This window comes from Bubalus kerabau, chromosome 4, assembly GCF_029407905.1.
Source record: "Bubalus kerabau isolate K-KA32 ecotype Philippines breed swamp buffalo chromosome 4, PCC_UOA_SB_1v2, whole genome shotgun sequence".
Lineage (NCBI taxonomy): Eukaryota > Metazoa > Chordata > Mammalia > Artiodactyla > Bovidae > Bubalus > Bubalus kerabau.
The window spans coordinates 173,755,102-173,782,691 of NC_073627.1; the positions used below are offsets into that span (position 1 = coordinate 173,755,102).

Consider the following 27,590-nt stretch of genomic DNA (forward strand, 5'->3'; position numbering starts at 1 on the left):
AACTTAGAAGCCCAAGCTGGTGAAAGGGCTGCCAAGCCCAGTGGAAAGTCCGGGGGTGGGTGGTGGTGGTTTGGGGGAGCAGAGGGGAAGGAAGAGTGCCGTCAGGATGGCACAGCACTCACTGACCCTGGAGTATATGTCTCAGTCCCACCCACCTTTCCATTTCCTGCCCTGGATGAGTGAAAAGTCCCCATTTGCCAAGTGTAACGTACTCGAAATATATGGTACACGGGGAATTTTGCTTTCTCTTGGAGAAACCCTCTTGTCTCCCCCAATACACTGAAAAAGGGAAGCTCACTTGAAAGTCAAGCATTATGAGCATAGAATTATTGAGACTTGTTTCTAAATTACAAATGGAAGGGGCTTTAGCTCACTTGATCCTTCTGTACTCAAGATTCTCGGGCCTCCCTAGTGGCTTAGACAGTAAAGAATCCCCCTGCATTGCAGGGTTTGATCCCTGGGTTGGGAAGATCCCCTGGAGGAGGGCATGGCAACCCACTCCAGTACTCTTGTCTGGACAGAGGAGCCTGGTGGGTTACAGTACATGGGATTGCAGAGTCAGACACGACTGAAGTGACATAGCACGCGCTCACTCATGATTCTCACAGGAGGACATTGAGATTCATAGAAATAAAGTGGTTTGCCCAAGGTGGCAGAATTTGCCGGGTGACAAACCGGGGCCTGGACCAAAGTTCATTGACTCTAATCCACTGTGTTTTCTACAGTTCCACCCTGAAGCATTATTATTATTGCCATTATCATTGTTGTTGTTATTTTGATGTGTATGGGGGGAGTGGATAGAAGCAATGTAAACAGGGATGGCAGTCAAAATGTATAACACTTGGTTAGTTTTGCTCTTTGTTCTGAAGTTCCTAGGGATTAGAGTCCTTTTGAGAACAAAAATTGTGTTTGGGGAGCTGGATTTGGTTCTCCAGTATTTTTCATCTGGAGAACTTGGTATTATGACTTTTGTGGACGTTTGACTTTTAATACATTTAGGGGAAATATTTCATTTTTTTCCATAAGTATAAAAAATGGTTTATCACTCCCAGGAGTTGAAAGTGAAAGTTGCTCAGTCGTGTCCAACTCTTTGCGACCTCATGGACTCATGAGTCCATGGGATTCTCCAGGCAAGAATACTATAGTGGGTTGCCATGCCATACTCCAGGGGATCTTCCCAACCCAGGGATCGAACCCACGTCTTCCACGAAGCAGGCAAATTCTTTTACCATCTGAGCCACCAGGGAGAGGGAAATTTTTGAGACTGAGTTTTTGGAGGAGGACTTATCGTCTTCTCCCTCAATCCATGTTTCATTTTACCTACAACCACTAGCTGTAAACAAATGAAATTTCAATGTGACCATTTTTTGACCCACAGAAATGGCAATTTAATATGGTCCAACCTAATATTGGCTGAGCATCAGTGGTGACTCCAGATACTGCTCTGGAAATGGAAAGAGATGAATGAGTTTAACCCCTTCAGTTCTGGCTGATTGCTGTTGTCATGAGTGACAGAATGTGTGGTTTCAAAGATCTGGGTCCAAGTTCTGGCTCTATCAAATACTAATATGACTTTCTCTGGCATTTTTTTCTCCTTTTTTAGGGATGTTCAGTGTGAGCTTAAGCCACTTAACTACAGAATCTCCTAATTCATGAAAGGAACTCATCATATTCTGTGCTTCTCTTCCTTTCCTCCATCTGACCAGAGTGGTACAATCTGTTGGGCTTCACAATCAATTTATCATAAGGTTTATTATAACCTGTGAAAAATCAGTTGCCACTTTGGATTCAAATACATGGAGAACTAGATGCATTTTAAAACTTCAAGAGATTATCTTTGGACCTTAATCTAGAAAGAAAAATAAATGCACAGATGGACAAAAGAATTGGTCTAATTATTAAAATTCTGTGGCTTTCAATGCCAGTTTATTAAGTTACATCTATTAAATACTTTAACATACAACATACCATTCACAGTGATTGAATACATACAGTAGTGCCGGGAGACATGGGATTAATTAAGAACATATCCAACAGCATACAATATGCAGTTTACCTTGGGTTTGTGATGTTTTAACATAAAACATAAAATCAGTAAAAGCACATGGGGCTTATCATTAAAACCAGATAAACATTTGTTTAATCTTTTCACCCCTGAAACAAAAGGGGGGAGATTACATATTTCATGACTTTACAAATAAAGTCATCTGATGAAGTTCAACTTCTTTAGTTACTCAACATCGTTTGTCTCCTTCCACCTGAACACATACGACACAAGCCTGGGACTCGCCCGTCGTATTCTTTGTTGTCTCGGCTCTCTGGCATCTAGGGAAGTGCTGTCATGTGACAGATGCTCAAGAAAGTAAGTGAGTCATGGGTGACATGGAAAGATTACTAGTCTGGATGTCAGGAGATATGCCTTCTAGCCTCACACTGCTACTTGTTACTGCCTGGCATTGGGCCATTCACATCACCTTTCTGAGTCTGGGTTCCTTCATCCTTAAAATGATGTAACCTGGAGAAATAAACTCTACAGTTCTCTAAAATTCCATGACATGCTCTGTTGGTCACGATCTCAGAGTCCCTTGTGTTGGACAGTCTCTGAGAAAGTAGGAAATGGCAACCACTTCTAGGCTAGAAGCCCTGAACCCTTGACAAGGCCTTCCAGGTTCTTAATAATCAAATAGAACATTAATCAATTTAAGGAAAGGAAAGGAAAGTGAAGTCTCTCAGTCGTGTCAGAATCTTTGCGACCCCATGGACTGTGTAGCCTACCAGGCTCCTCTGTCCATGGGATTTTCCAGGCAATAGTACTGGAGTGGATTGACATTTCCTTCTCCAGTGGATCTTCCCAACCCAGGGATGGAACCCAGGTCTCCCGCATAGTAGACAGATGCTTTACTGTCTGAGCCACCAGGGAAGTCCATTTAAAAATGGACTTAAAAAATCAGTTTAAAAATGGCCACAAAGATTTGGAAAAGACCTCAAAAATCCTTTGACTCAGTTCTTCTTCTCACCTCAATGAAAGAATGGTTTCTACAAAAGCCTCAAGATGAGTCCTTTACTTGAATATCTTCTGGGACTAAACATTCACTATCTGGGAACATTCTCTTGAGGGATAGAAAGTTCATTTGGATATCAAGGCAGAAATGGTGACCCTGTAACTTCAACTTCTTAGCCTTAGTTCTTTCTTCTAGGAAAATAAGAAAGAAATCTCTTCCCCTTCCTACATCACCCCATTGACACTTGATATTTCTCACGTCTTCCTCTAATTTCTCCTCCAGTTATTAAGAGGAGTACTATTTAATAAGAGGAGAGGGTAATTGGTGAGCCTAGGATTATGATTCAGGAAGCTAGTATCCCAGCTCCAGATCTGCCATTAGCTCATTGTGTGGTCCTGAATAAGTTCCGAATGGGCTGGTATGGTACTTTTTTCTTAAAATGGGATGATGGAAGGAGAGATGGCAGGGGGCAAATGTGTATCAGAGCTTGAAAAGTTGTAAATATGGTTGTCAGAGTCAGGCAGGGCATAGATGTGACTGTTCTGACCCTCACTCTCTCACTGTCAGAACAGAAGCATTCAGGGGTTAATAGTTCACTGAATTCTTCCCAGGCCCAGCTGCCAACAGGATGCAATCGCTCTTAATATCCAGGATAGTGGTGCATCCTTTAAAAAATTTCTTCTAAAAATGGCAGAATCCTTCCGGGCTCTGGGTCCTGGGAGAGCAAGAAATCTTGAGGAAAGTGACTTCTGCATGTGTTTGGCAAGGTGCAGCGTATAAACAGTCCTGACCTAAAGAATTAATCCCCAATGTCACAATCATGAAAATACGACTGGGAAAGGACTTGGGAAAACACCTTGCAAGAGAAACTTGGCAACAGACATGCCTTGTTGCAGTGAGCTAGTTGAACTTTTACAATCCAGAGGGGTTACTGACAATCACCGGGGTGGCATTTCCTCTGGGGTGGCGTAGCTTTGATTGAAATGGAGCCCAGGGCTCTGGCATGCCCTGTTATTGAACTGAACCAGACGCTTTTCAGGATGTGAAAGTGCACCTTTTCATGTCCTACTGTACCTTAGCCAAACAATTTAGGAAGTTTAGTAGCTTAAGCAATTTTGTTGGGCCAAATAGATCCAAACCACGTCAAAATGCTAATGACCTCATGCATTTTGATCATGGTTCCTGTACTGGCTGAGAAACACAGGCTTTTCAAAACATTTGAGTTATCCCCAAAGTTATAATAGTGTCATTGGTGTTGATGGATTATCTTCTCTAGTCCAGGAGATAATAAAAACCTTTTTCTATATGTGGCTTAGCTAGTGGATTTTACCACAGAAAGTATCTTTGTTTTCTCCCCTTTTATTTATGGAGAACTGTACTTGAATAGCTATTTAAAAAACCACTTAGGGTAAGCACAAGTCATTTTGTTAATGATTATCCTTCATCAAACGGCACCCATTTTCATAATGAGAAAATACCCACATGCCTAAAGCTAGCAAATTAATTAGCTAATACAACCAAAATAAATTAAAAGATCTACAGACAGTGGGGGTGCTAAGCAGTTAGAATGAACACATCAGAAGAGAAAATAATTTTTCTTTGTATCCCCAGGGCAAGTAGGTACTCAGTAAATGTTTGTGGAATTGATTTGATTTCAGCCTTCTCATAGACTTAGAACCAGTAAAACATTTTCTCCCTAAATTAACTATTTTACAAAGCATGTGAGCATGTTCCTTTTCCCCTTCTAAATCTTTGAATGCACCCCATTTACTCCTTTTAGGGGACCATCACGAACTTAAAAAGCATTCCCTCACCTCATTTTCACAACTAGTGTACTAATTTTTGTCATGGAAATAATGCCAAGGAAACAGAAGTTCTGACTTGAGTCCCACTAGCAATGTTTGGCCTACTTGAACAATAAAAGGAATACCAAAGAGGATTTAACAAATTCAGCAGTAACAGAGAAGTTAACATTTCATTTCAGCAATGAAAACTTGAGCAAAATACAATCTTCAGTAATCAAGAGCAAAACAAATATGTGGTGGGGATTTTTCCAAAGCCTCAAGTCTTTTAGGAGAGTAGGAAATTCCTATTTTTTGGATAAACTTCCAAATTCACCAGATTCCCTATGGAACAGAGGGAAGATTTGAAGGCCCTTGGTAAGGGGTTCTTTTCAAAGGAGGGCAAAGTGAGCAGGCCACTCTGGGCACCTCTGTGAAAATCCTTTTCCACATCCGAGATTGCTTGGTGCTCACATGCAGATGCAGACAGAGCATTTTATTTCCTTAACAGGGTTAGTTCTGACCTAGAGCCAGGCTGGAGTCATTGATAAAAACATTGCTGAATTGCAAGTAACTATTGTTCTAGGAGTTGGTAGAGGGAACATTCTCTTATCAAGCTGGTTTTGTAGTTACTGAGAAACCTTTCCTTTCTGCTTTAAGTAAAGGGTAATTCCTCTGACTGAGATGCCCTTTCCCCAGGCCCTCTGCTGCCCGCCCACCTCCTTTCAGGATGCAAGCTTCACTTCCCTTGTAAAGACACTTTTGAACCAGGTGGAAGGGACCACGCCCTGCTCTTTGCTCGTGCTGAGCCCTTTGCTGACTGTTTGGAGAAACTCAGGGCTTCAGAGCCTTAACCTCCCAACTAAGAAATTAATTTTTATTTACTTATAGCTCAACAAGTGTTGGTCAAGTACTGCTCCACTAGTCATCGTGTTCAGGAACCCCATCACACACGTCTCTGCCTCTGAGGTAACGAGTAAGAGTGAGGTGAAGTGAAAGCTGCTCAGTCATGTCCGACTCTTTGTGACCCCGTGGAATAGTCCATGGAATTCTCCAGGCCAGAACACCAGAGTGGGTAGCTGTTCCCTTCTCCAAGGGACCTTACCAACCCAGGGATTGAACCCAGATCTCCTGCATTGCAGGCAGATTCTTCATCAGCTTAGCCACCAGGGAAGCCCAAGTAAGAGTGATATCGTTGCCAGGCTTGCTTTCAGACCCATCTGTGAGGTCTCTCACAATAGGGGATATCTATAACAAAGGCCAAGGTGCTGGAGACCACTCCCCAAGTCACACTGACACACTCGCGGGCTTCACAGAATGCTCAAAGCTAACATGTTTCATCCCCATGAGCGCATTTGATCCTGGGAAACAAATTGACGGATTCCTCCTTTACAGACAAATCAACAGAGGCTAAGAGAACAAGAATGTCCTTCCAACCTTTGACATATGGTTGCAGGAAAATCATACAGATTTGAGGATCATAGAGGATATGAACTCATAGAAGCACAGGAGAGTGTTCTGCCTCTTCTTCAGGAAAGACACCTTGGCTGGGCTGATGAGCCAATTCCACATTTAAATCCCTTTGAATATTTTCAAAGTACCCATATAACACTCTGCATATACAGTGAGTCAAACCTCAAAGCAGATCTCAGTTAACATCTCCAGATTTGGTGATTGGCATTTTCCCTCCAGGGAATAAGTCCATCGTCTCTTGGGATCAATCGACTTTGTTATATGGGTGGTCTGTTTTCTAGAACTCTTGTCTTCAAGTTTCTTGAGTGGCCTAATCAGCTGGTTGTCTAACATAGTGAGGAGACCTCCAGAAATCTTCTGTTTAACAGTATCCGGTGATACTTGTTCGGAGTTGGAATTAGACCTTGAAATACACTGAGTGGCATTTGACCAGGAGCCAGGTATTCATATACATTTGGGTAGAGTCTGTCTCATTCTTCATAGTGTGTTTTGGTTTAGCACACACATAAAAGGTACTCAAGAACAGTGCTGAGCAGGTGCTGTTGTATTTTTAATATGCATGTGGAACTCACAGTTGCTTGTTTTGGTGCATGTGTACATAATAAAGAGAAAGGTAGTTTTTCTCATTGGGTAAAGTAGTTTTGGCATTTTCCCTCCAGGGAATAAGTCCATCGTCTCTTGGGATCAATCAACTTTGTTATAAAGGTAGTTTTTTCATAGATGGCATGAAAATTAATTCCTTTTCTTGAAGAACATTTATAAGAAATATCAGTTCTTTTTTCTTTTTTTTTTCCGGTAAGGCATTAAAATATGTGTTTGGGGGAACTGATGCAGGATTTTGCCTCTCAAGTGTTTGGACTATTTCTGGGGCTTTGAATTTTGTTTTTAAGTTTCCTGAACTGAAGCAAATGCTGCATAATAAAATTGAACAGTACCTAGGCCCTCTTCTTGACAAATGCATAGGAGCCAGGCATGGAAATGTTCCATTCATTTGGTGATCAGTGTTTTAATGTTTAGAAACTCACTGCTCTTCCAAGCAGTTCTGATAATAGGTCTGCTGTCTTCTGCCTTTTTCTGATTAGTATTCTCATCAGTTAGGTACATAAAGTATGAATTTTTGGCCCCTAAATTTCTTAACTGCTGTCTCTATCCTCTGACAAAGCCTCCTGGTTATAATTACGAGTGAGGAAAATTAGGACCTAAGAAGCAGAGGACCTCCATACAATGACATTTGTCTTACCACTATAGCAAGAAGGCTCCGAAGAAGGTTTTATCTTCTTTTGTGTAATCTACCAAAGAGATATCGCTGACATTCACCATCAGCTTGTCCCCTTCATTCAAGGAGAACATTGCCCCTAGGTAGATGGGTTGGAACCAGTTGCTACCTATTTCACACACTGACTTGGTCCCCATTAGGAGCTGGGTTGGTTCAGGGTAGCTGTCTGTTACCTTGGTGATGACCACGATGATGGAGTCTGGCTTGTTTGGTCGCCTCCCTTGGCTGATTTCACCACACTCCGATGTGGTCCCTCGAAATGTCACCTGGGAGTAAACAAAGTAGTCTCCCGACTCTGGGATCACCAGGAATTTGTTGGTGTAATTCATCCGGTTCTTGGTGAAGGCCAAGCCAAGTTCATGTTCCCAGTGTAGAGCTGGGAACTGATTTTTCAAGGGCTGCATGGGAGTCTGTCTCACAACTGCAAAGACAAGAGGGTGGTTTCATTGCTTGTGTCAGAACCTAAGGAATTTGCTTAGAAAAATCTTACATTATTTTCAAAGAGTAAACAGATTGGATAAAACCAATGCTAACAGTCTCCTTGAGAAGGAATGAGTAGAGGATGTGTGAATGCACATAGACTTCTGTTCAGAGAGTAACATCTTAGGCAGGGGACCTCAAGCAAATCACTTGGCCTCTCTGGACTTGAATTTTCCTGTTTGATAAATTGGAATTTTTTCTGAGCCCTCTGATCTTGGAAACCAAAGAAGGTTAAAAAAAAATCTCCTACTCTCCTTGCTCCAGGCACCTGAAATTCTGTCCACCCTCAACCTGATCCTAAACCTGAGCCAGCCTCCTGAAAATATGCTGGCTTCAGGATAAAGCATTCACTGAGCTGATCAAGCCAAATGTCCATCCCACTTCCCCATACGTGGTTCTTTTTAGCTGTATGTACTCCCTTCTATAAAAGGAAAACCCTTCAGCCTATCTCTTGAGAAACTTGCAGACTTTATGGTCTGAGATCCTTCCGTTTGCAAGCCTCTTCCCTCTCCGACCTCCCCACTTTGCAATAATCCTTTTGCATATAGTATTTATTAAAGAGGATTTGTTTTTTGATGTACTTTTCCTTAAAAACAACAAAAAAAAAGAACAACATTAAAAAAAAAAAAAAAAACGAAAAGGAAAAGGAGATAATACCAGTGGAAAGGATTAAGAGATGATGTATGTTAGGAACGTCCTCTAAACTACATTCACTTTTACTAGCCTTTTGGTTTCGGAAATGCTCTGCTACTGAGAGAGATGTCAGAGAGAGTCATATTCCCTATCACTCCCTTCCAATGCCTATTCCAAAGCCACATGAAACACAGGCAGTAATTAATAAAAAATTAGCATGCAGAACACCAGAGATCCAGAAGATTTTGCAATGCTTCTCTCACATCAAAAGGGACAAAATGTAAGCCAAAATACCACAGACTTGAGGAGTGAAAGAGACAGGGACTCTGGACCACCCGGGCCCTGTTCTAATCCTGACTCTATAACATGGAGGCTCTTCTGTCTGAAACTCAGTCTCCTGTCTGTGAACTGGAGACAAAGGTCTCTCATAGTCTTGTTCTAAAGAGCAGATGAATGAAAGAGACGTGGACATTTTTATCATGATGGCTGGATACAGTGTTACTTCTATATATATTTATTCTCTTTCCTCAAATAAGCTAACATCTTTCATTTTGACATTAAAAATAAACCTTTTTCATATTATATATACTTTATATGTTTTTATGTTTGCATTATTTAAAATGGTGGCTCAGACAGTAAAGTATCTGCCCGCAATTCAGAAGACCTGGGTTTGATCCCTGGGTCGGGAGGATGCCCTGGAGAAGGGAATGGCTACCCACTACAGCTTTCTTGCCTGGAGAATCCTATGGACAGAAGAGCCTGGCAGGCTACAGTCCCTGGGCTTGCAAGGAGTTGGACACAACTGAGCAACTAACATTTTCATTTTCACATACATTATATAGAACATATGAATGAATGCTTTTTATGAGGTTTTGTCTATAGCAGAAAAAAATTGAATCAAACCATTGATTCAAACCATTGATTTTGAATAAGATAACCTGCAATAAAACTGGTACTTTTCAGAAAAAAGAAAAACACATTTTAATTTCCTACAACTGCTTTTGAAATTCATAGCAATAACCACTATGTACTGTTGGCCACAGTTTGGGGATAGGTTATATTTAAAGAAGTGTTCAGCAAACTTCTCACTTGGTAAGTGACCAAAACCTGGTTCCCGGATTTTCTGAAGTGTCTTTCCCATTGCTGACTACATTGTGACTTCTTCTGCGATTATGACACATGTTTAGAATGTGTGTGGTCTTTCCTGATCCCTGCACTGAGTGGCCCCTGGACAGCTCTGTTGTTTCTCTGCAAAATCTGTAAAAGCCATTTTTACCAGTGACCTCTGATAGTCTCTACTCCTTCTTTGTGGGTAATGCAATAGATTTAAAAAAGTCATCTGGAACATCCCTGGCAGTCCAGTGGTTAAGACACCACGTTTCCACTTCAGGGGACACGGGTTCCATATCTGGTCAGTGAATTAAAATCCCGTGTGCCGAGTACAGTCAAAAATTAGGGGAAAAAAAACCAAAACTTAATTTCAGATGATTAGAAGCAAAAACATATATTTTCTAGACAAAGTCAGTTCTGTTAAATTGGTATGCAATTAGCTAGGTCAACACAGCAGCAAGCAGGACTTTGAGTAGCAAGTATGTTGTAGTGGAAATAGTTGGAGTCAGTCTCAAATCTCAACTCTTCCTCATCCTGTGACTTGGGAAAGTGAACTTAGTTGTCTGAGCCTCAGTTTCCCCATCTTATTGGGCTGATACACAGGTTGATAGAGATCGTGAATGTAAAATGTCTACCATAGTGTTTAGTATTTGAAAGTGTTACTTGCTTAGCTGTGTCTGACTCTCTGAGACCCCATGGACTGTTGCTTGCCCGGCTCCTTTGTTCATGGAATTCTCCATGCAAGAATATTAAGAGTGGGTTGCCATTCACTTCTCCAGGGAATCTTCCTGACCCAGGGATCGAACCCAGGTCTCCTGCATTGCAGGCAGCTTTGTTACCACCTGAGCCACCAGGGAAAACAGTGGTGCTTGAGACATATTAAAAGCTCAGTAAACCTGGGATAGATTCCTGTCCCAATTTCCATTCCCCCCATTCAATAGGAAAAGGAGTGGCATCTTCATACTTGGTGTCTAGGATTTTCCTGCCAAGCCTGTTCAGTATCTCCCATTTTCATAGGTAAGTGGTGAGTGATAGCAACTGACATCTCCCTGGCCCTCATCCTCACTTAGGACTCACCACAGTTCCCACTTGGTCAAACATTAAGGCAAATGTGGGCCACAGGGATATCCCTTTGTGGGTTGCAGACTTTGTTATAGGTCAGAAGAATATGCTTCTTTTAACGCTCTAGTATTTCAGTGAGTTTTTAACACATCCTTCTGCACTGTCTTGCTCTCATCTCTGGAGTCTTAGAAGTATGTGTGACTCCAGACACAAGGTGTCAGGAATGTCAGCACTAAACTTGGGAATCTGACTAACTGGTGATGCTAAGAGATTGCTCTTAATCTTTTCACATCAATGAAAATTCTTTAGAAATACCTAGCTGAATGTAAATGCCCAATAACTTCATCTTGGATAGAGCACAGATGGACTCAGTAAATTGGCAACTCAGGGGAACATTGATCTTTGACTAGATTTATAATTACGTGACTCTCTGCATCTGAGGAAAGTCATTTCTGAATGACCAAGTGTGAGAATGAAGGGAGAAATGATAGAGAAGGAGGAGCACTGATAGAATCTGAAAGAAAACGCCCAAGAAACAAAGGGGCTTTGGACCTTTCAAGGGAGGAAGAAATCTGAAAACCCTTGACTGAGAGGAGTCTTGTTACCAAGGGGTGTGGTTTCCATTTTAAAGCTACACACTTGAGTCTTGGCAAACACTGAAAGAAGCCTCAGGTCCATGGCCCTTAGCCTCTTTGAAAACACACTCAGAAGAATTACCTGTCAGGTGTGCCCTTGGCTTCTCCCTGTCAGCTCCAGGAGGTGTGTCTGTAAAGAAAGGAGAAAAATGCTTGTATGAGTGGGAGGGTGACTGGAGTGAAGACAGCGTTTGGGGAGTTGCATGGTGCCTGCAACCGGAGAGAAGCATTCCTCTCCTCCAGCTTGCTTCAGGGTTTTTGTTTTTGTTTTTCCCCCCAGGGGCAGGGCAGCCTCAGAAGAAATAATCTTGAACACAAGTGAACCTTGACCCCATGACTTTGGCCAAGTTATCCAACCTGAAACTCTGTTTTCTCATACCTAAGATGGGCACATCAATTCCTACCATGGATGATGAGTGCTCAAAGTGATTCCCAGCACATGGTTGGTGTTCAGCAAGGCTCATCTTGCCTTTCCTTTGCTTCTGTCTGTTCTGTGAGAGCTGATTGGCCTTCTTCATTGTCCCTTCAACTGTATCCTCTGAGCCATCTGAATGTGCTAACAGATCTAGCTGGGCACTGCTCTGTAGCTATGTGACCTTGGCAAATCCCCTTCCCTCTCTGGACCTCTGTTTCCCTATCAGTTCTCAGAGATGATTATATTGGATAACTGTGTTCTAACTGTAGTAATAAAGATGATGTTATTGATGATAAAAAGAAAAATTATTGCATACATTTGGTGTGCTAGGTATTGCAAAAATACCTTTCCAGGAGTTAATCCACACTAACCTTGGGAGGTCGGTACCATTATCACCATTTTTATAGGTGAGTAAACTGAGACCGAGGAAGGTGAAATTATTTGTTTAAGGACTGTCAACTCCACAGGCCATACACTTGGCCATGGCACCATTCTGCCTTCCTAGTGACTGAGGAGGAGCCTCACTTTTCCTCTGAGTCTACATCTGAACTTCCCACATATCAGAACCACAAGAAACATTCTTGCACCCCACAAGAAATGGCATAAAATATGAACACACTTACAAGCTCGCTGATGCGAAGGTCCAATATCCTGCTCTTTTGGAGTCTGTTGGGAAAGAAAGACATGGTTCAGGTCATCTGTGGTCCTTTTGACCCACTGCTCATATCATGAGTGCAGTTAAGATGCTGCTGCTACCCAGCCTTGGTCCTCAGAGATAAGGGAGATGGGCATGAGAATATGGGGTTGATGGCAGTCTTGCACCCAAGCTCTCTCCTTTCCTCTTCCAGCACCCCAATGACCTTTCTCTCTCCTAGGCTTGTCTCTGAAGCTCAGCTTTAAAATTTTGTCCTGAGAGCTTTTTCCTGCTCCATTCTAGGGCACTCTGACATCTTATCGTTGCTTCTGTTATTTGAACAAATAGCCACACTTGCTTTATTTTCTTTTCTTCAGCACAATTTAAAAATTGGAACTATTGCAAAAAATGAGACTGAAAAAGAAATGACTATACTCTCTCACCATCACCCTCCACAATTCTGCCGTATTGCTTTGTAATATATGAAGACTTTTTCATTCTTGCAACCCTAGTTTGTGAGCCATTTCAGATACCAAAGGGTAGTTAAAGAATAACTGCTTTGGGGGGTAGACGGACTGGATTTGAATCCTGTTTCCACCAGTTATTAACCGTATAATCTTGAGCAAGATACTTCCACTCCAAGCTTTGGCATTTTCATTTGAAAAATGGGAATAATAACATCCCCAGCAACAGATAACTCCCGGGTCAGAGATGTATGAGTCAGTATGGAGAAGGCCTAGGAAATGAAAAACCACCACTCATAAGACTTGCATACGAACTCAGGAGCAAAACTAAGTTCTTAGTTTAGAAATAAGATCACTGTTTTACATTATCAATGTTCTCTTCTCTGCTGTAATTTTGACTCAACTCTGAGTCTTCTGATTTGGTTCTTGTAACTACATAGTCCACGTGACCACTGATCATAGTGCCACCATGAACACTTGGTTAATTTTACATTTTAAAATTCATGTGTGTATGTGTGTGTGTGCTTGTGAATGAGAAACTGTGAGTAAGAGAGAAGGCAGTTTTATCAGTGGGAGAGGGTGTAAGTCATTGTGTTTTTGCATCTGTGTGTCTACACATGTTGTATGTATGGATTCTATGCATGTGCATATGTGGTCTTATGGATGTAACTGGGTTGTTGGTGGGTCTAGGTCTGAGCAGTTCTGTGATAACAGTGATCTTGTTAGAGCCCAGACCACCAGGCTTGTGTTACTCTCAAGACACGTTGCCTAACTTCTACTAGAAGCCGCCCGCCCGAATTGTCTAGTGACTTTCTCGCCTTCCCAGCACCCTTTTCTCCACTTCCGAGTTCTGTGGATGGCCCCACTACTGCTCCTCTTCAGTTACCAAGCCTGACATTTGCTTGCTGCTTTCTTCTTCCACGAAGCCAAGTATTATTTTTGTTTTGAAAATTTTGTCATTCATGCCTCCACTCCAGGTTTCAGCACACTGCTCTCCTGGATCCTTCCCACAGCCTCCTAACAGGTCTTCCTCCACCTGGTTCCTACTTTTCTTGAACCCATCTCTTAAGCTGCCTTCAAAGGGCTTTTTCTAAAGCATCACTTTGAGACACAACTCTGTTCCTAAACCTTCGGTGCCCCCTATAAACTTTCAGACACAGTGCTAAATGCTTATGTTGGAATTAAAGTCCCAGCTGCCATCCCAGCCTTGTTATCCACTATTTATCCCTTTCCATGTCCTCTTTGGCTTCCCTGGTGGCTCAGCAGTAAAGAATCTGCCAGCAGTGCAGGAGACACATGAGACAAAGGTTTGATCCCTGGGTCAGGAAGATCCCCTGGAGGAGGGCATGGAAACCCACTCCACTATTCTTGTCTGGAGAATCTCATGGACAGAGGAGCCTGGTGGGCTACAGTCCCTGGGGTCACAAAGAGTCGGACACAACTGAAGCGACTGAGCAAGAGAAGCAGCAAGTTCTCTCTACTCCAGTCATTAGAGGCAACTAAGTGAATGATTCAAGAGACCTGAAAAAGGCAGTAAATGCAGCCTTATTTATTCCCTGAGTAGTGGCACTGTGCTGTGCTAAGCCCTTCATATGCGTTACCTCCTTCATCCTGGCAGTGAGTCTCTGCAGTGGATGCTGTTTATATCCTCATATTGAAAATTAGGCCTAGGGACACTAAGTGTCCACTAAGGGACACTTTCTTAGTGGAAAGTGGAGGAGCAGGGCTTTATCCCAGGCCAACTGACTCCGGAATCCTAAGTCCTCAGCCATTATTCCTTCTAATCCTGGGCAAGTTCCTCATCTGCTGAGGTGGATGGATAAGTGCTAGAGGTTCCATGTACTGTGGCAGTGGGGGAAACACAGAGTCTGGAAAACAGGAACTTGGCCCAGAAGTGGGGGAATCAGAGGGGATTACCCTTGAACTGAGTTGTACAGGTATTAGCCATATAATAAAGATAATGACAATTTTAGACAAGACCAGAAGCTTGTGCAAGAGTGAAGAGGCTCAACAGAGCACAGGAGCAGTTGGGAAACTGGGATTTCTGCTGCCAAATGAACTCATTATATGCTTTTAGCATAGCGCCATGAACACAATCATCTTTGAACACTTAAACCCAATCAACATGATGACTTATCCAGCATGAATAACTTGGATGAGCTTGGTAGGTAGGAAAGCAGCCTAGAAATGAGCTTCCTCTGTAGCCTGTTTCCTTACTTGTTATTGACACAGCTGATAAAGGACTTGCTCCTTTGGCAAGGTAGAAAACTGAAGGTGAATTTTCAGAGAGAACTGGGTAGCCTGGTTACATCCCCTGGTGTAGGAAATGGTACCTTCCCCGGTTGGCCTTCTACTTCATTTAGTTCTTCGCTGAGAGATCTCTGTGAACATCCCGCTTATTTTTGTCTAAGCAGACTTTCAGCTAAGAGTCTGGAGCATTTCTCATGGCTCAGAGTCTGATTGTCTTTAGCAAGAATTTGGGAATGAACTCATTTCCCTATTTGCTCTGCTGGATTTCTGTAACTTGAGCACATATTTTATTTTCATATATGGATGGATGTGTGTGGGTTTGAAGTGGCCCACCCAGCATTCTGTGGATATCACATCAGGAGGCTGTGCCTGCCAGTTGGCAGGTTTGAAGAACAAAGCATTCCAAGAGTCTCCAAGAAGAAGGTCAGCTGGGACTCTCTTTCCAAGAACAACATCTAAAGCCTTCCATTGCTATTTCTCTCTTTCTTTAAAAAATGATTTATCTATTTTTATTTTTGGTTGTACTGAGTCTTTGTTGCTGCACACAGGCTTTCTCTAGTTGTGGCAAGTGGGGGCTTCTCTGTGTTGTGGTGCGTGGGCTGCTCATTGTGGTGGCCTCTCTTGCTGAGGAGCACAGGCTCTGGGGCACCCAGGCTCAGTCGTTGCAACACATGGGCTCTAGAGTGCATGCTCAGTGGTTGTGGCCCATGAACCTAGTTACTCCATGACATATGGAGTCTTCCTGCATCAGGGATTGAACTCGTGTCCCTGGCATTGGCAGGAGGATTCTTAGGCACAGTAACACCAGAAAAGTCCACTTTTTCTCTTAATAATCACTCTATCAAGGAAGGAAGATGACTGTGATGAGAAGCAGGAATGAATAAACAGGAGATTTGAGAGGATGAAACAAAGTTTTCGAGGCAAGCTTTACGTATGTGTCCTGGCTCAATGCTTGTTGCTCTCAAGGTGGTTGCTTAGAAAAAATGTCAGTAAGTGGCTTACTGTCTTCCAACTCTGAGTCCTCTTTATCACTTTTGGTTATTCTGGGGTACCAAGGAGGTGATGGCTCCTGAGAAATGCTGGTTACTGCAACATTAGCTCAGAAATCTGAATAGATACGGAATCCAAGAGCACCCCTGAGAAATATACGTTATCTATTTCCCATTAAATGCCTTCTCAAATCACTGGCTGAGAACAAGGATCCAAGTTTTATTCCCCCTTAAGAGCATTTATCACTCCCTCAAGTGTTGTTGCTTATTTGTGGGCTTATGGCTTTTCTCTCTCTAGCAAGACTTGGTCTGGCTTGCTCACCCCCACATTCCTAGCACCTCAGACAGTGCCTGGCTCTCCCACTGGATTGTCCAATTGATGCTCAGGCACCAGAATGACAGACAGAAGAGAGAGCAGAAGATGGAATAAGATTCAGTTTCAGTGACTTTAGCCAGAATTTTACAACTTAGAAATCCAAAACTTTGCACATATTCTAAATATGTGCAAAGTTTTGAGATTTTGTTAAAAAAAAAAAATGATTAGGCAGAAGTGGATAGCCATAATCGTTTAGTACAGAGGCCTCCAAAGGTTGTTTTCATCAGGCTCTGCTTGGAGCATAGTCACAGCTCTAGAAATATTTGTTGAAAGCTGGCCAGGATCAGAATCAGAAAATGCAAATGTGTCTGCACACCAGCATATATGTTGATGAGAGAGTAGGACGCTTGCTACTTTGGTATTTATTAGCCCAAGCAAAGCAAACTCATGCTTTTTCCCCTTTAGTTCTTATGAAGTTAGTTAATAAAGGTAGAAGTGAAAGTGCTAGTTGCTCAGTCACTTGCGATTCTCTGGGAACCCATGGACCATAGCCCATCAGGCTCCTCTGTCTATGGAATTTTCCAGGAAAGAATACTAGAGTGGGTTGCCATTTTTTCCTCCAGGGGATCTTCCCAACCAGGGGATCTTCCCAACCCAGGGATTGATCCTGGGTCTCCTGCATTGCACGAAGATTCTTTACCATCTGAGTCAGCAGGGAAGATATTTCTTATAGATCAGGGAATTTTCACTTGCATTTGATTTTTTTCCCCTTCTTGCTTTTTTTTTTTTTTTTGAGGGGATGGTGCATATAGATTCCATAGCGTGTGTGTGCTCAGTCATGGTCCACTCTTTGCGATTCCACGGACCGTAGCCTGCCAGGCTCCTCTGTCCATGGGGTTTTCCAGCCAAGAATACTGGAGTGGATTGCCATGCCCCTCCCCCAGGGGATCTTCCCAACCCACAGATTGAACCAGCGTCTCTCGTGTCTTACGTGCGCTGGCAGGCAGACTGCTTACCACTGCGCCACCTGGGAAACTGGCTGGTAAAGAACCTGCCTGCCAAAGCAGGTAAGACACGAAAGATCCGGGTTCAGTCCCTGGGTTGGGAAGATCCCCTGGAGAAGGAAATGGCAAGCCACTCCACTATTCTTGCCTGGAAAACCCCATGGACAGAGGAACCTGGCAGGCTGCAGTTCATAGGTTGGCACAAAGTCGGACATGACTGAAGTGACTTAGCAGCGGCAGCAACTCAAACTAACCATGACCTATTACTTCAGACATTTTGGAAATTCTGTAATACGTCCAACAAGGAAAAAGGAAGGATGGAGGGAAGGAGGAGACTGCAATCTAGTTGAGGGCTCCTTGGTGCCAGGTACTATTAGTGCTTTTGTGCTTGCCTCATCTAGTACTCCAGTTGCCCTCAGGAGAGGTTATCACCTGTTTATCATCTTTATAAGTCAAAGGCAAAGAGGGGGAGGGATCTGAACCTTTAGATCAAGTACAGACTGGTACATGTCAGGAGCCCTATAAACATTAGCTGACTACATGATGGATGAGCCTGAAGTGATATGGTCTTTGAGAATCTCTTATTGGCATTTCTCCAGAAAAATCCCTTGAGTATATTTTAACTAATGACCCACTTATCCTTTTTCCCGTAGTCTGTACTATGGGAAATACTATAAATACCACATAAATAAATAAATACCACATAAATACCACAGTTGCAAAGGCATAAATGCTTTATGACCCATAACATTCTCCCAGCACTTCGAGGAGAAATACACAGATGCTTGTTGCTTTGCCTTTTCCTTTTGCAATTTCCTATTGGAACTTGCACAAGGATATACCCAACCAGGAAATGTTTGATGCCAAGGCCATTTCATTTCATCCTCCTCCAGGGTATGCTGGATGGAGCTTTACATGGAACACTCCAAGTGGTGCAAGGCAAAGAATGTGGTGTTTGCAGCCCAACAAAAGTTGGAAATCTCAGCTGTATTATTTCCTAGTGGTCACAGTGGTAAAGAATCCACCTGCAATGCAGGAGATGAAGGAGACGCAGGTTCAGTCCCTGAATCAGGAAGATCCCCTGGAGGAGGAACTGGCAACCCATCCCAGTATTCTTGCCTGGAGAATCCCATGGACAGAGGAGCCTGATGGGCTACAGTCCATGGGGTCGCAGAGAGTTGGACATGACTAAGCACATAAACATGATAACCTCAATGAGACAGTCTCATCAGTGAAAGCAAACTGATTCTTTCCTCCCAAGACTGTTGTGATGGCTAAGAAAGACCATGTGCTAGAGTAGAAAGCCGATTCATTTTCCTTCTTTGTTTGGGCTCAGTCAATCCTTATGGTATGTGTTGTTGGTTCTGAAGGAGGAAACAGAACAGGCTCTATCTTGAAAGCAGGACTCCATCTTGGGCCGGACTAATGGACTTTGAGCTATATGCCCAGTATCTATGGAAACGACATACCAACTGGAAAACCAGGCCCTCGGAAGGAAGAGCCCCAGGGCTCTCCATTGCCTAAAAGAATACCCTAATTATCTGTGCAACTGAATAGAATCATACATTCTATTATGCTTATTGGGATATGACCACAAGCCTATTGATAATTGTCCACTGTTAACTATCTGGAGAAGGCAATGGCAACCCACTCCAGTACTCAGGCTTAAGGCATATGAATCACGGGTTAACTTTGATTGTATCTGTCTTTTTCCTTTGTTCAGACTAGTTTCAGGGAATTTGGGGAGGTGGGTTTGGGCATGTACACTTAGGCTATATAAGGTTTTCACAAAAACTGGCCGGGGTCCTTGGCTAAGAGGAGACTGCCTTGGGCCTGCCGGTGTAATAAACTGCACTCCATTGTCTGCATTGTCCTTCTGAGTGAGTTTGTTTCCCAGCACGTGTGGCTACAACAGTTCCACAAACCTTCCCTTCATCCCCACCGCTGCAGTGGTAAACAGAAGCCACCCTTGGGTCTCTTTATGATTAGTGGCACATTTGGATCCTTTTGACCCTCTGGACGGCTCTCTCCTTCTCCCAACAGGAGGCCTCCTTAGTCCACAGTTTGCTTCTAGACTCCTGCCCTTGCTGAGTCTACAGGAGTTGAAGGATTGGGATATAGCCTCACCCATTCAAAGCCCATGCTTGTTGCTGCTTTCAGCTGCGGGGCCTTGTTAAGGACACCAGGCTGGGGGATGACCTCTGAGAGGCACGGTGCTGCTGCCGCTGGGCTGCCTCTGCTCTGTTAGAAGAGGACGCTGGCCTTGAGTGATGTGTGTTTATTTTAAAGAGGGAATGGATGGATCATGGAGTCAGTAGCCAGGAGCTCCAGCGGAAGTGTGCAATTCACATACCTGCTCAGTTGCCCTCCCTTCATTTCTGCAGCGCACCCTCACCTCCTCTGGATTCTCTGCACTTTGCCTCTGGTTTGACCTTGGCAGTGGGCTGGGCTTCTCCTCCAGTTGTGCCCAGACTCCTTGAGGCTACAGCAGAGGCAGCCACTGAGTGCTCAGGGTTCTGCAGTTTACAAAAAGCACTTCTCTCAACTTTGTTTCCTCTAGACAAGCAAAGGGGCTTAATCCTTACATCCAGCAGAGGGAACAGCTTCAGTGAAATAAAGCACTTAAAGGTGGCCTCAGCAGAGAAATGATGTCTGTGGAGCATCTACTGTATGGCAATAGCTTTCTGGACATTGTGCAGAATTCTCAATGCAATGCTGTGAAGAAAATGTGTTACTCTCTCTGTTTTATAGATGGGGAGTTTAAGGCTTAGGGAGATCAGGTACCTTGTGCATTCTTCCATTCTCCTCTCCATCCAGGAAACACTTATGAATGCCTTCTGTGTGCTAGGGACTGCTAGGTGTCTCCAGAGGAGAAAGGGAAGTCGCATTTTTGAGCACTTATTACGTGAAAGGCATTTTCTAGGGTATCATCTTTAAATCCTCTCTGACTACCCCCAGAAAGTGAATAATTTGCTGGCTTTATACTCAAAGGCAGACTAGCATCACGGTTAAGAGGAACGAACACGCACAGGGGTTCTGATCCCAGTATCGCTCTGTGTATGGTTTAGATTTTCTAAGCCTCAGATTCATCTTCTCTAAAACAGAGATAATAGCAGTACTTTCTTCATTGTGTGATTTCAAGGATTAACTGAGATGATGCACTAAGCATCAACAGTAAACATTCACTGCACGTGTTATATGCCAGATCCCACATTAAGAACTTTATAGGCGTGACCTCATGTGCTTGTCTCAAAACTGAATATGAAAAAGCTTAGAATGGAGTCTGGTATATAATAAATTATAATGTGCTTAGTCGCTCAGTCATGTCCAACTCTTTGTGAACCCAAGGACTGTAGCCCACCAGGTACCTCTGTCCATGGGGATTCTCCAGACAAGAATACTGGAGTGGATTGCCATGCCCTCCTCCATGGGATCTTCCCAGCCCAGGGATTGAACCCAGGTCTCCCACATTGCAGGCGGGTTCTTTACCGTTGAGTCTCCAGGGAAGTCCACAAATTATAATAAGGTCACAGTTGTGGCCTGGAAGGGCCATGGCTTTCCCTGTAGTGTGTACCATGCTAAAGCCTGAGCTGGCATCACTGTTGGGTCCCGCTGACCTGGAGCAAAACCAGGATGTCTCAGGGGCCATGTGTAGGAGAAAGAGGGGTGCAGGGAACAAGAACCAGGAGCCTTGCAGGGATTTTCAGGAAAGGCTGGAACTGAGATTGGAGGAGACTGAGGAGAGGTGAGGAGAGTGCATGCAGATGATTCTAGAGGTAGGACCTGGAGGAAAGGACTGAAACTGATGGTGGTGCAGCCCTGGGAAGCCGTGCCTCCTGTGGCATTCCTGACTCTTCATCACACAGCACTGAGTGCCCAACCTGTGGATCTGTGCTGGGTTCGGGCTGAGCCAGTGCGGTGCATTCAGCTATGCCTGGAGCGCAGACTCTGTACTGGAGGGAAGATGAAGGCCTAGACTCCGGGTACCTTTGGGCCTGAGTCAGAGATGGAGAAGGCCACTAAAGGCCAAAAGAACACCCGGGCTGTGTTCAAGAGCAGCTGGGAAAAGATGCATTGGAGTATGGGTGAAGGGGGCAAGACCAGGGTGGAGAAGGAGGTACGAAGACAGCTCACAAATATCAGAGACCAAGAAAAGCCTTCCAGTGCCAGAACCTGCTCTCTGGACTGCTGATGGCAGATTCCAGGAAGGCTGCTGAAATCGTCCTCTTGTGACATAATTTCCATGAGCAGGGAAGTTCCCGGAGCCTAGCTGCTACGACTGCTAATACTCCACACCCTGCCAGATACTTTAAGTGTTTTATTTCTAATTATCCCTATTTCATACATTAAAAAGCTGAGGCCCAGGAAGATTAGGTAACATGGCTAAGAAGTGGCTAAGCCAGAATTCAAATTGGGTTTGAATTTTTGACTCACGGTTTTTCCACAATGCAAATCTATCTAGCATGCTTCAAGAGTCTCAAATGCTTCACTGTGTCTAATTTTCTTTTTTTTTTCCTGTATAGGTAACAAATATATTTTGTCCAAAATGTTATGGGTTCAAGAATATCTCCCTATTTCCTTTGTTACCCAGCCCCTTCAGTTTCCCCACTTGGATACTAACAGAGTTATCAGTCTATTTAATCGTCTTCCTTGAGATAGTCTATGCATTTATAGACACATCCATATATATTAATATACATTGTTTTTTCAGAAGATGAAGTATTTCGCATTCTATATGCTGTTATGTACTTTGGTTTTTTTCACCTAACATACATCTTCCAGAAAGTCCCACCCTTTCATATGAGATGCTTCATTTTTAGTTTCCCATTGCATGAAAGGACCACGATATATTTAATTGATGCTATATTTATGATCACTTCATCTAAAGGCAACTAGCCCAGCCTTCTCAAATCTAATTTTTATTTCATCTCTGCAACTTACTGGATAATATGTCACACTGAATCTTCCCTAACACATTTCCTGAAGGAAGAGTCCCGTTTAAAGTATTTTCTTTTTTTAACAGTGCTGGTGACCGTTTTTGTTGCTGCTAAGAAAAACCTGGAAGACTACTCACAAGTCGCTGTTGCTTTTCCAAAGTCTAGTCTAGGGACCCAGCAAGAAAGGAACTGGTCCTGTTTTCTGGTAGAGTGGGGCCAAGCAAACACAGACGTAGGATCTGGCTCTAGGCCTGCCCCTGACCTGCTCTGTGACCCTGGACTTCTCCTTCCCTTCTCTGATTCTTGGCTTCCTGAACTTTAAAATGAGGACATTCGACTAGATCAAGTGTCAGCAAACACTTCCTGGAAAGGGCCACGTAGTAAATATTAACTCTGTGGACCACAGGGCCTGTCACAAACACTTAACTCTGCTGTTTGTATGAAAATGTCCAGCGTGTAATGTGTCCAGTGTGAACATGTTCATTGCGTAAGCGAATGGGTGTGGCTGTGTTTCCACCACACACACTGGGTGAGATTTGGCCCATGGGTCATAGCTGTTGACCCTTGGACTAAGGGCATTGCCATCTTTTAATTTCTATAAATCTCTGAAGAGCCCTGCTACTAAGGGAAAGGAAGGGACAGACACCCAGTAGTGCCTAGATTGCCAAGTACTTTCGAGGGGCTTTACGAAGTTTCCTTAGCATCCTTAGGGCTCTTCTGTGGGGTGGGTATGATGGGAAAATGGAAACTTGGGGAGCTTCTGCGCGTTGCTCACTCTCTTCCTTTCAAGCCCCTTTGAGCCTCCTCTTCTCAAGCCTCAGCTCTCTTCTGAGGTAGATTAGAAAAGATCCTCAGGGATGCTGGCCTCCTACCGTTGTTCCGTGGGTGGAATGAGGCGGTCTCTCAGTGCAACCCTCACAGGGGGAAGAGGCCAGGTGAGGACCTGGCGCGCAAGAGCACTGGAGCCCTGAGGGGACCTTGGGGAGCCAGAGGGGCTGAGGAACCAGAGGCAGGGAAGAAGGGTGAGGGGTGAAAGGTGAAGCCACCGTGGTGGGGCCAGGACGCAGTGCAGTGAAGAGGTTCCCAAGAATCACTGCGGTTCCCATGGGGAGAGTCAGGGTCAGGCCCCTCTTTACAGGATCTCTCATTTTGCAGAGTTCTCCTATTCCCTATGCTCCTCAACTCCCCAATACATGAGGGTGATCCCCTCTCTCATCCATGCAAAGGGGCAAATGGAAAGTGCTTTTGTTGGCTGAAAGCTTGATTGTGGATGGGGCGGTGGAGGAGGGGAGGTAACAAAGAAACCAAGGCACCCTGGATTTGTCAACTCTGAGGCTTTGCTCTATCCCCCTAGTCTTCGACCTTGGGTGCTCCGCCGATACTCTCGCTCCAAGTTCCCCGTCTGCCAAATGCTTCTGTTCCCCCCTCACTGCCTCTCTAGGTTAGGATGAACGTCCAGTGGGATCACGTTTATGAGCTCACGCTACACGTGTGAGATGGGAGCTCATAGCGTATCTTCATTATTGTCTTTAACGTGTTATCATCAGCTTATCCTCTGCTGCTCAGCCAGCTCTTCAGGCCTGTGAATATATTTGAAGGTCTGGGTGACCCCCTTCTCTTAATTTTTCTTGTGTTAGCATTGATTTGCCTGGGCCTGAAAAGTCATTCCGTAAACAAGCTCAGATCCTGTGGATCTCACTGAAGGCTGTCGGCAGATGGTGGTTGTGGGGCTGGGTGGGAGTGGTGAAGAGGAGGAGGAGGCGAGGACGGGGACACAGAGGGGAAGCCCATGGAAGGGAGGATGGGGAACGTGGTGATTTGCCCCTAGGTGCATCTGGGGCAGTCCCCTCAGGCAGATCACAGTGGGGCTTTGTATCTGCAGGGCTTGTGGAATGTTTCAGGCTCTGAGGGAGACAGATCTGGGTTTGAGATGTGGATCTAGGTCTTACTAACTGTGGCATCTAGGTCATAAGGACAAGTGCAAATGAAAAATAAGAAGCTTTGTTCAAAATAAGAGAAATTTCTTTCCCTTCCTCTTTCCTCGAGCATTTATGTTAGGAAACTCATAAGTGGTTTCTCTCTGCTTTGGAATGTATAGAAACTCTTTCAAAGACCACATAGGTCTCTTCTTGCCACCCTCTCCCTGGACCTGGGAGCATCTCTCTGAAATGTGAACATCAGGAAAGATAATACCCCAGCCTCCCAGTTACAGTGCAAAGGTAGGTACCTAATTTAGGTGGGCACCTGGCTCCGAGTGGCAAGACCGCCTTCCGTCACAGGGAAATTGGACGCTGGCTCTCCCCCTGGAGGAAGCCACTCGGCTGCCACAGCTGTCACTCCAGTTGCAGGGAGCTCGGATGGACTCGGTGTGACAGCCGGTGGCGGCAAGTGCTCTGAACGTGCTCTGCGGCTCTCCCCACATTTCCAGCATGTAAACTGCACCTGCGCGTGCTTTATTAGTGCTGTCAGAGCACAGATATTAGAATCCTTTTTGTTAGAAAGAGGAACAGGCAAACACACACGCACACACAGAAGCCTCATGCTTATGCACACAACCGGAAGCTCCTGAGCTGGGCTTCAAAGTCGGGCGGCTAAGAACCCTGACATTTCATTGCTATGTCTACCCAAGCTGTCCTGGTAAACTGATTTTCCTTCTTGAATCCCACTGTCTTCCATCCCCTCTGAGCTAGTTATTGTCTGCTAGCCTCTCTGGGTCCACTCTCGGTCCTGTGCCTGGCGAGTCTTCCCTCCTGGCAGGCTGCCTCCCTGGCTCTTTTGAACCCAGCTTCCAGCTGAGTTCTGCCGAATGGGGTGAGGGGCTGGGACCAGACACTGGTCAGAGTTTCCCTTGCCCGCTTTCTGTTGCCTCCCTGCTGCCCCTCCAGGCAGGCCCTCTCCTACAAGTTAGGTCTCCTTGGGTTCTTTTAAAGCGCCTCCCTCTGTTTGCCTCTTCAGGTCAAGAGGCGGTGACCAACTATACCGTTGGTAGCACCAGGATGCTGCCAGCCCTGTGGTTCCCATTAATCCATCTGCATTTTAGCAAATTGACCTTTCTTTGAACCTCTTTTAAATTCTTTAAACATTCTTATTTAAGTCTCTTCTTTGAATAGGGCTGGTGTTTCTTTTCAGGACTCCAATTCCTGCATGCTCCCCAGCCTTAACCTCATTTCCCTTTCTCTTTCTTCTGACCAAGAACTTGTATAACCTGACCAAACCACAGCTCCAAAAGTCCCCACATGTTCACTCTCCAGGGAGATTGATTTAGCAATGACAGAACGGAATATTAACTTCTGCATCTCTTGAGTGCCTACAACAGGGCAGGCACGTGGTTCCTTCACTCACAGGGCTTCCTGTCTAGTGCCAGCTTGTGCCTGGACTCCCTTTCCGACTGGGTACATCACTGCCCCCTGAGGGACCACAGCATCCCACCTGATGGACTTTTAGATCAACACCCCTTGGGCAGTCCTTTGGGGCAGAGACAGGGTTTTCCATCAGAACCAAGGAGAGCTCAGGTTGGAAAGCACTCACTGCCTCATTCAAGAGCACCCGACCCTTTCTGGCTAAAGAGGGACAAAGTCCAGAATGTTGACTGGACTCTACAGTTTGACTTTGTAGGAACCAGCCCCACAGTGGTCTAGGGTCACAGCCCAGACCCCCATGCCCTCCTGTTCTGTAATTATGAGCAGCAATTCTGGTTGTCTGCCTGTTTCTACATTCCCTGAATGGTCGTGGCATATGGCCATGGATGCTGGTGTCCGGATCTCAGCCAGTGTCAGTCTCAGGGTCCTAATCTCTGCTGACCCTGATGGGTGGTGAGAGTTACACGCTCACCACGACTGGTTCAGCATGTCTCTGCTTTCAAGTCACCAGCAGTGCTTAGAGAACAGGTTTCCAGTTAAACTAACTGAAGAGCCTGTTTTCCCCTCTGGAATTTAATACTTTGGACTGAAGTTAAATAACTTATCACAGATTATGCAGGAGAGTTTTTTTTTACAAGGGTATTGCTTGAATGACACGCTCTTCAGGCTTTGAGGTTTTTGGAGTTCCTAGTCTGGAACTGTTTTCCCCCATCACCTGTCAGCACTCTCCAACCATTGCATCATTGTTTTCCTAGACCCAATATTCTTTGACTAAGCTCCGTGACACCCCATCCCGACCAAGACCGGAGAGATAAATAATCAGGTAGGAGGTTCTCTTTTGAGCTTTGATAAAGAATATTTCCAAACCCAAGAAAGGGGGTTGATTAAATAAATTATAACACATACATATACAGCAATATAATACAACCATCTATGTCATCATGCTGCTGTGAATTTACTAACAATAAATAAAATCACAATATATTAGGAGACTCAAAATAAACCCATCTTATTGAAAAATACCCCAAAATGTTAATTGTAGTCACCTTCATGCATTATGGGTAATGATAATTATCTTTTTCCCTTTATCTGTATTTTCTTTTTTTGACAACTATGTATTAGTTTTGCACTTCCTCCCCCCATAGTTTAGCTTTTTTTTAAAGAAAAGGAATACCCCCAAATTATCAGTACATTATAAGTATCTAAATATGTGGCTTGAAGTTCTTTCCAAAATAAACATCCAAAAGCACAATTCATACCCTGGCAATGTTAAGAGTAAAAACCAGTTTGGACTTCTCCAGCCCTCACATTCTACCTCTCCTCTGCATGTGGAAGCAAGCACCGTGATGGATCCCGGAGCTCTGTCCAGAGCTGCAGTAGTGGCCAGGTGGCCTCCGGAGGTCTGCGGACCCCCAGGTCACCGAGAAGTCTCACTTACCCGGAGCTCACAGGCCTCTCCTTGGGCCCGGAGCTGGCCGACGAGCAGGTAGGTGGTGAGTGCGGCCAGGATGGGGATCGACAGCAGGCAGCAGGTCAGAGGCCAGCGTGCGCTGCTCCTCCTGGACGCCAGCCCAGCCCTGGCCTTGGGCCTGCAGCCGCCATCCTCCGGCAGCATTTCCACACTGGCCGTTTCCCTGAAGCCCAGTGTCAGGCTCTCTGCCATGCTCCTGCTGCTCCTAGAGTTGCCTCCAACTCCTTCTGGGCAGAGAGACCCCCCATTAAATAGAAGCCCAGCTCTCACAGTGGGTGAATTAATCACTGCCTACTCCT

The 27,590-nt window shown here is 44.5% G+C and overlaps 1 protein-coding gene and 1 long non-coding RNA gene across 2 annotated transcripts in view; one reads left to right on the plus strand and one right to left on the minus strand.

The window, feature by feature from the left end:
• Positions 1-27,590, plus strand: part of LOC129650698 (uncharacterized) — a 130,284-nt gene that overhangs the window by 101,295 nt on the left and 1,399 nt on the right. Inside the window, exons 2-3 of the long non-coding RNA XR_008713938.1 lie at positions 26,576-26,643; positions 27,156-27,306. This is a non-coding gene — a long non-coding RNA (uncharacterized LOC129650698). The remainder of the gene's footprint in view (positions 1-26,575; positions 26,644-27,155; positions 27,307-27,590) is intronic.
• Positions 1,915-27,503, minus strand: TNFSF15 (TNF superfamily member 15). The gene is made up of 4 exons (XM_055579457.1): positions 27,259-27,503; positions 12,491-12,533; positions 11,535-11,582; positions 1,915-7,953 (listed from the first exon to the last, which is right to left on the minus strand). Exons 1-4 carry the CDS (start codon positions 27,481-27,483, stop codon positions 7,499-7,501), a joined length of 771 nt encoding a protein of 256 aa, XP_055435432.1. The 5' UTR covers positions 27,484-27,503; the 3' UTR covers positions 1,915-7,498.

Coding starts and splice junctions, on each gene's coding strand:
- TNFSF15 (XM_055579457.1), bottom strand. CDS start 27,483: ATGGCAGAGAGCCTGACACTGGGCTTCAGGGAAACGGCCAGTGTGGAA. Junction 11,583..12,490: donor ACCTTCGCATCAGCGAGCTT/GTAAGTGTGTTC, acceptor CTTTCTTTACAG/ACACACCTCCTGGAGCTGAC. Junction 7,954..11,534: donor GCCAAGGGCACACCTGACAG/GTAATTCTTCTG, acceptor TTGTCTTTGCAG/TTGTGAGACAGACTCCCATG.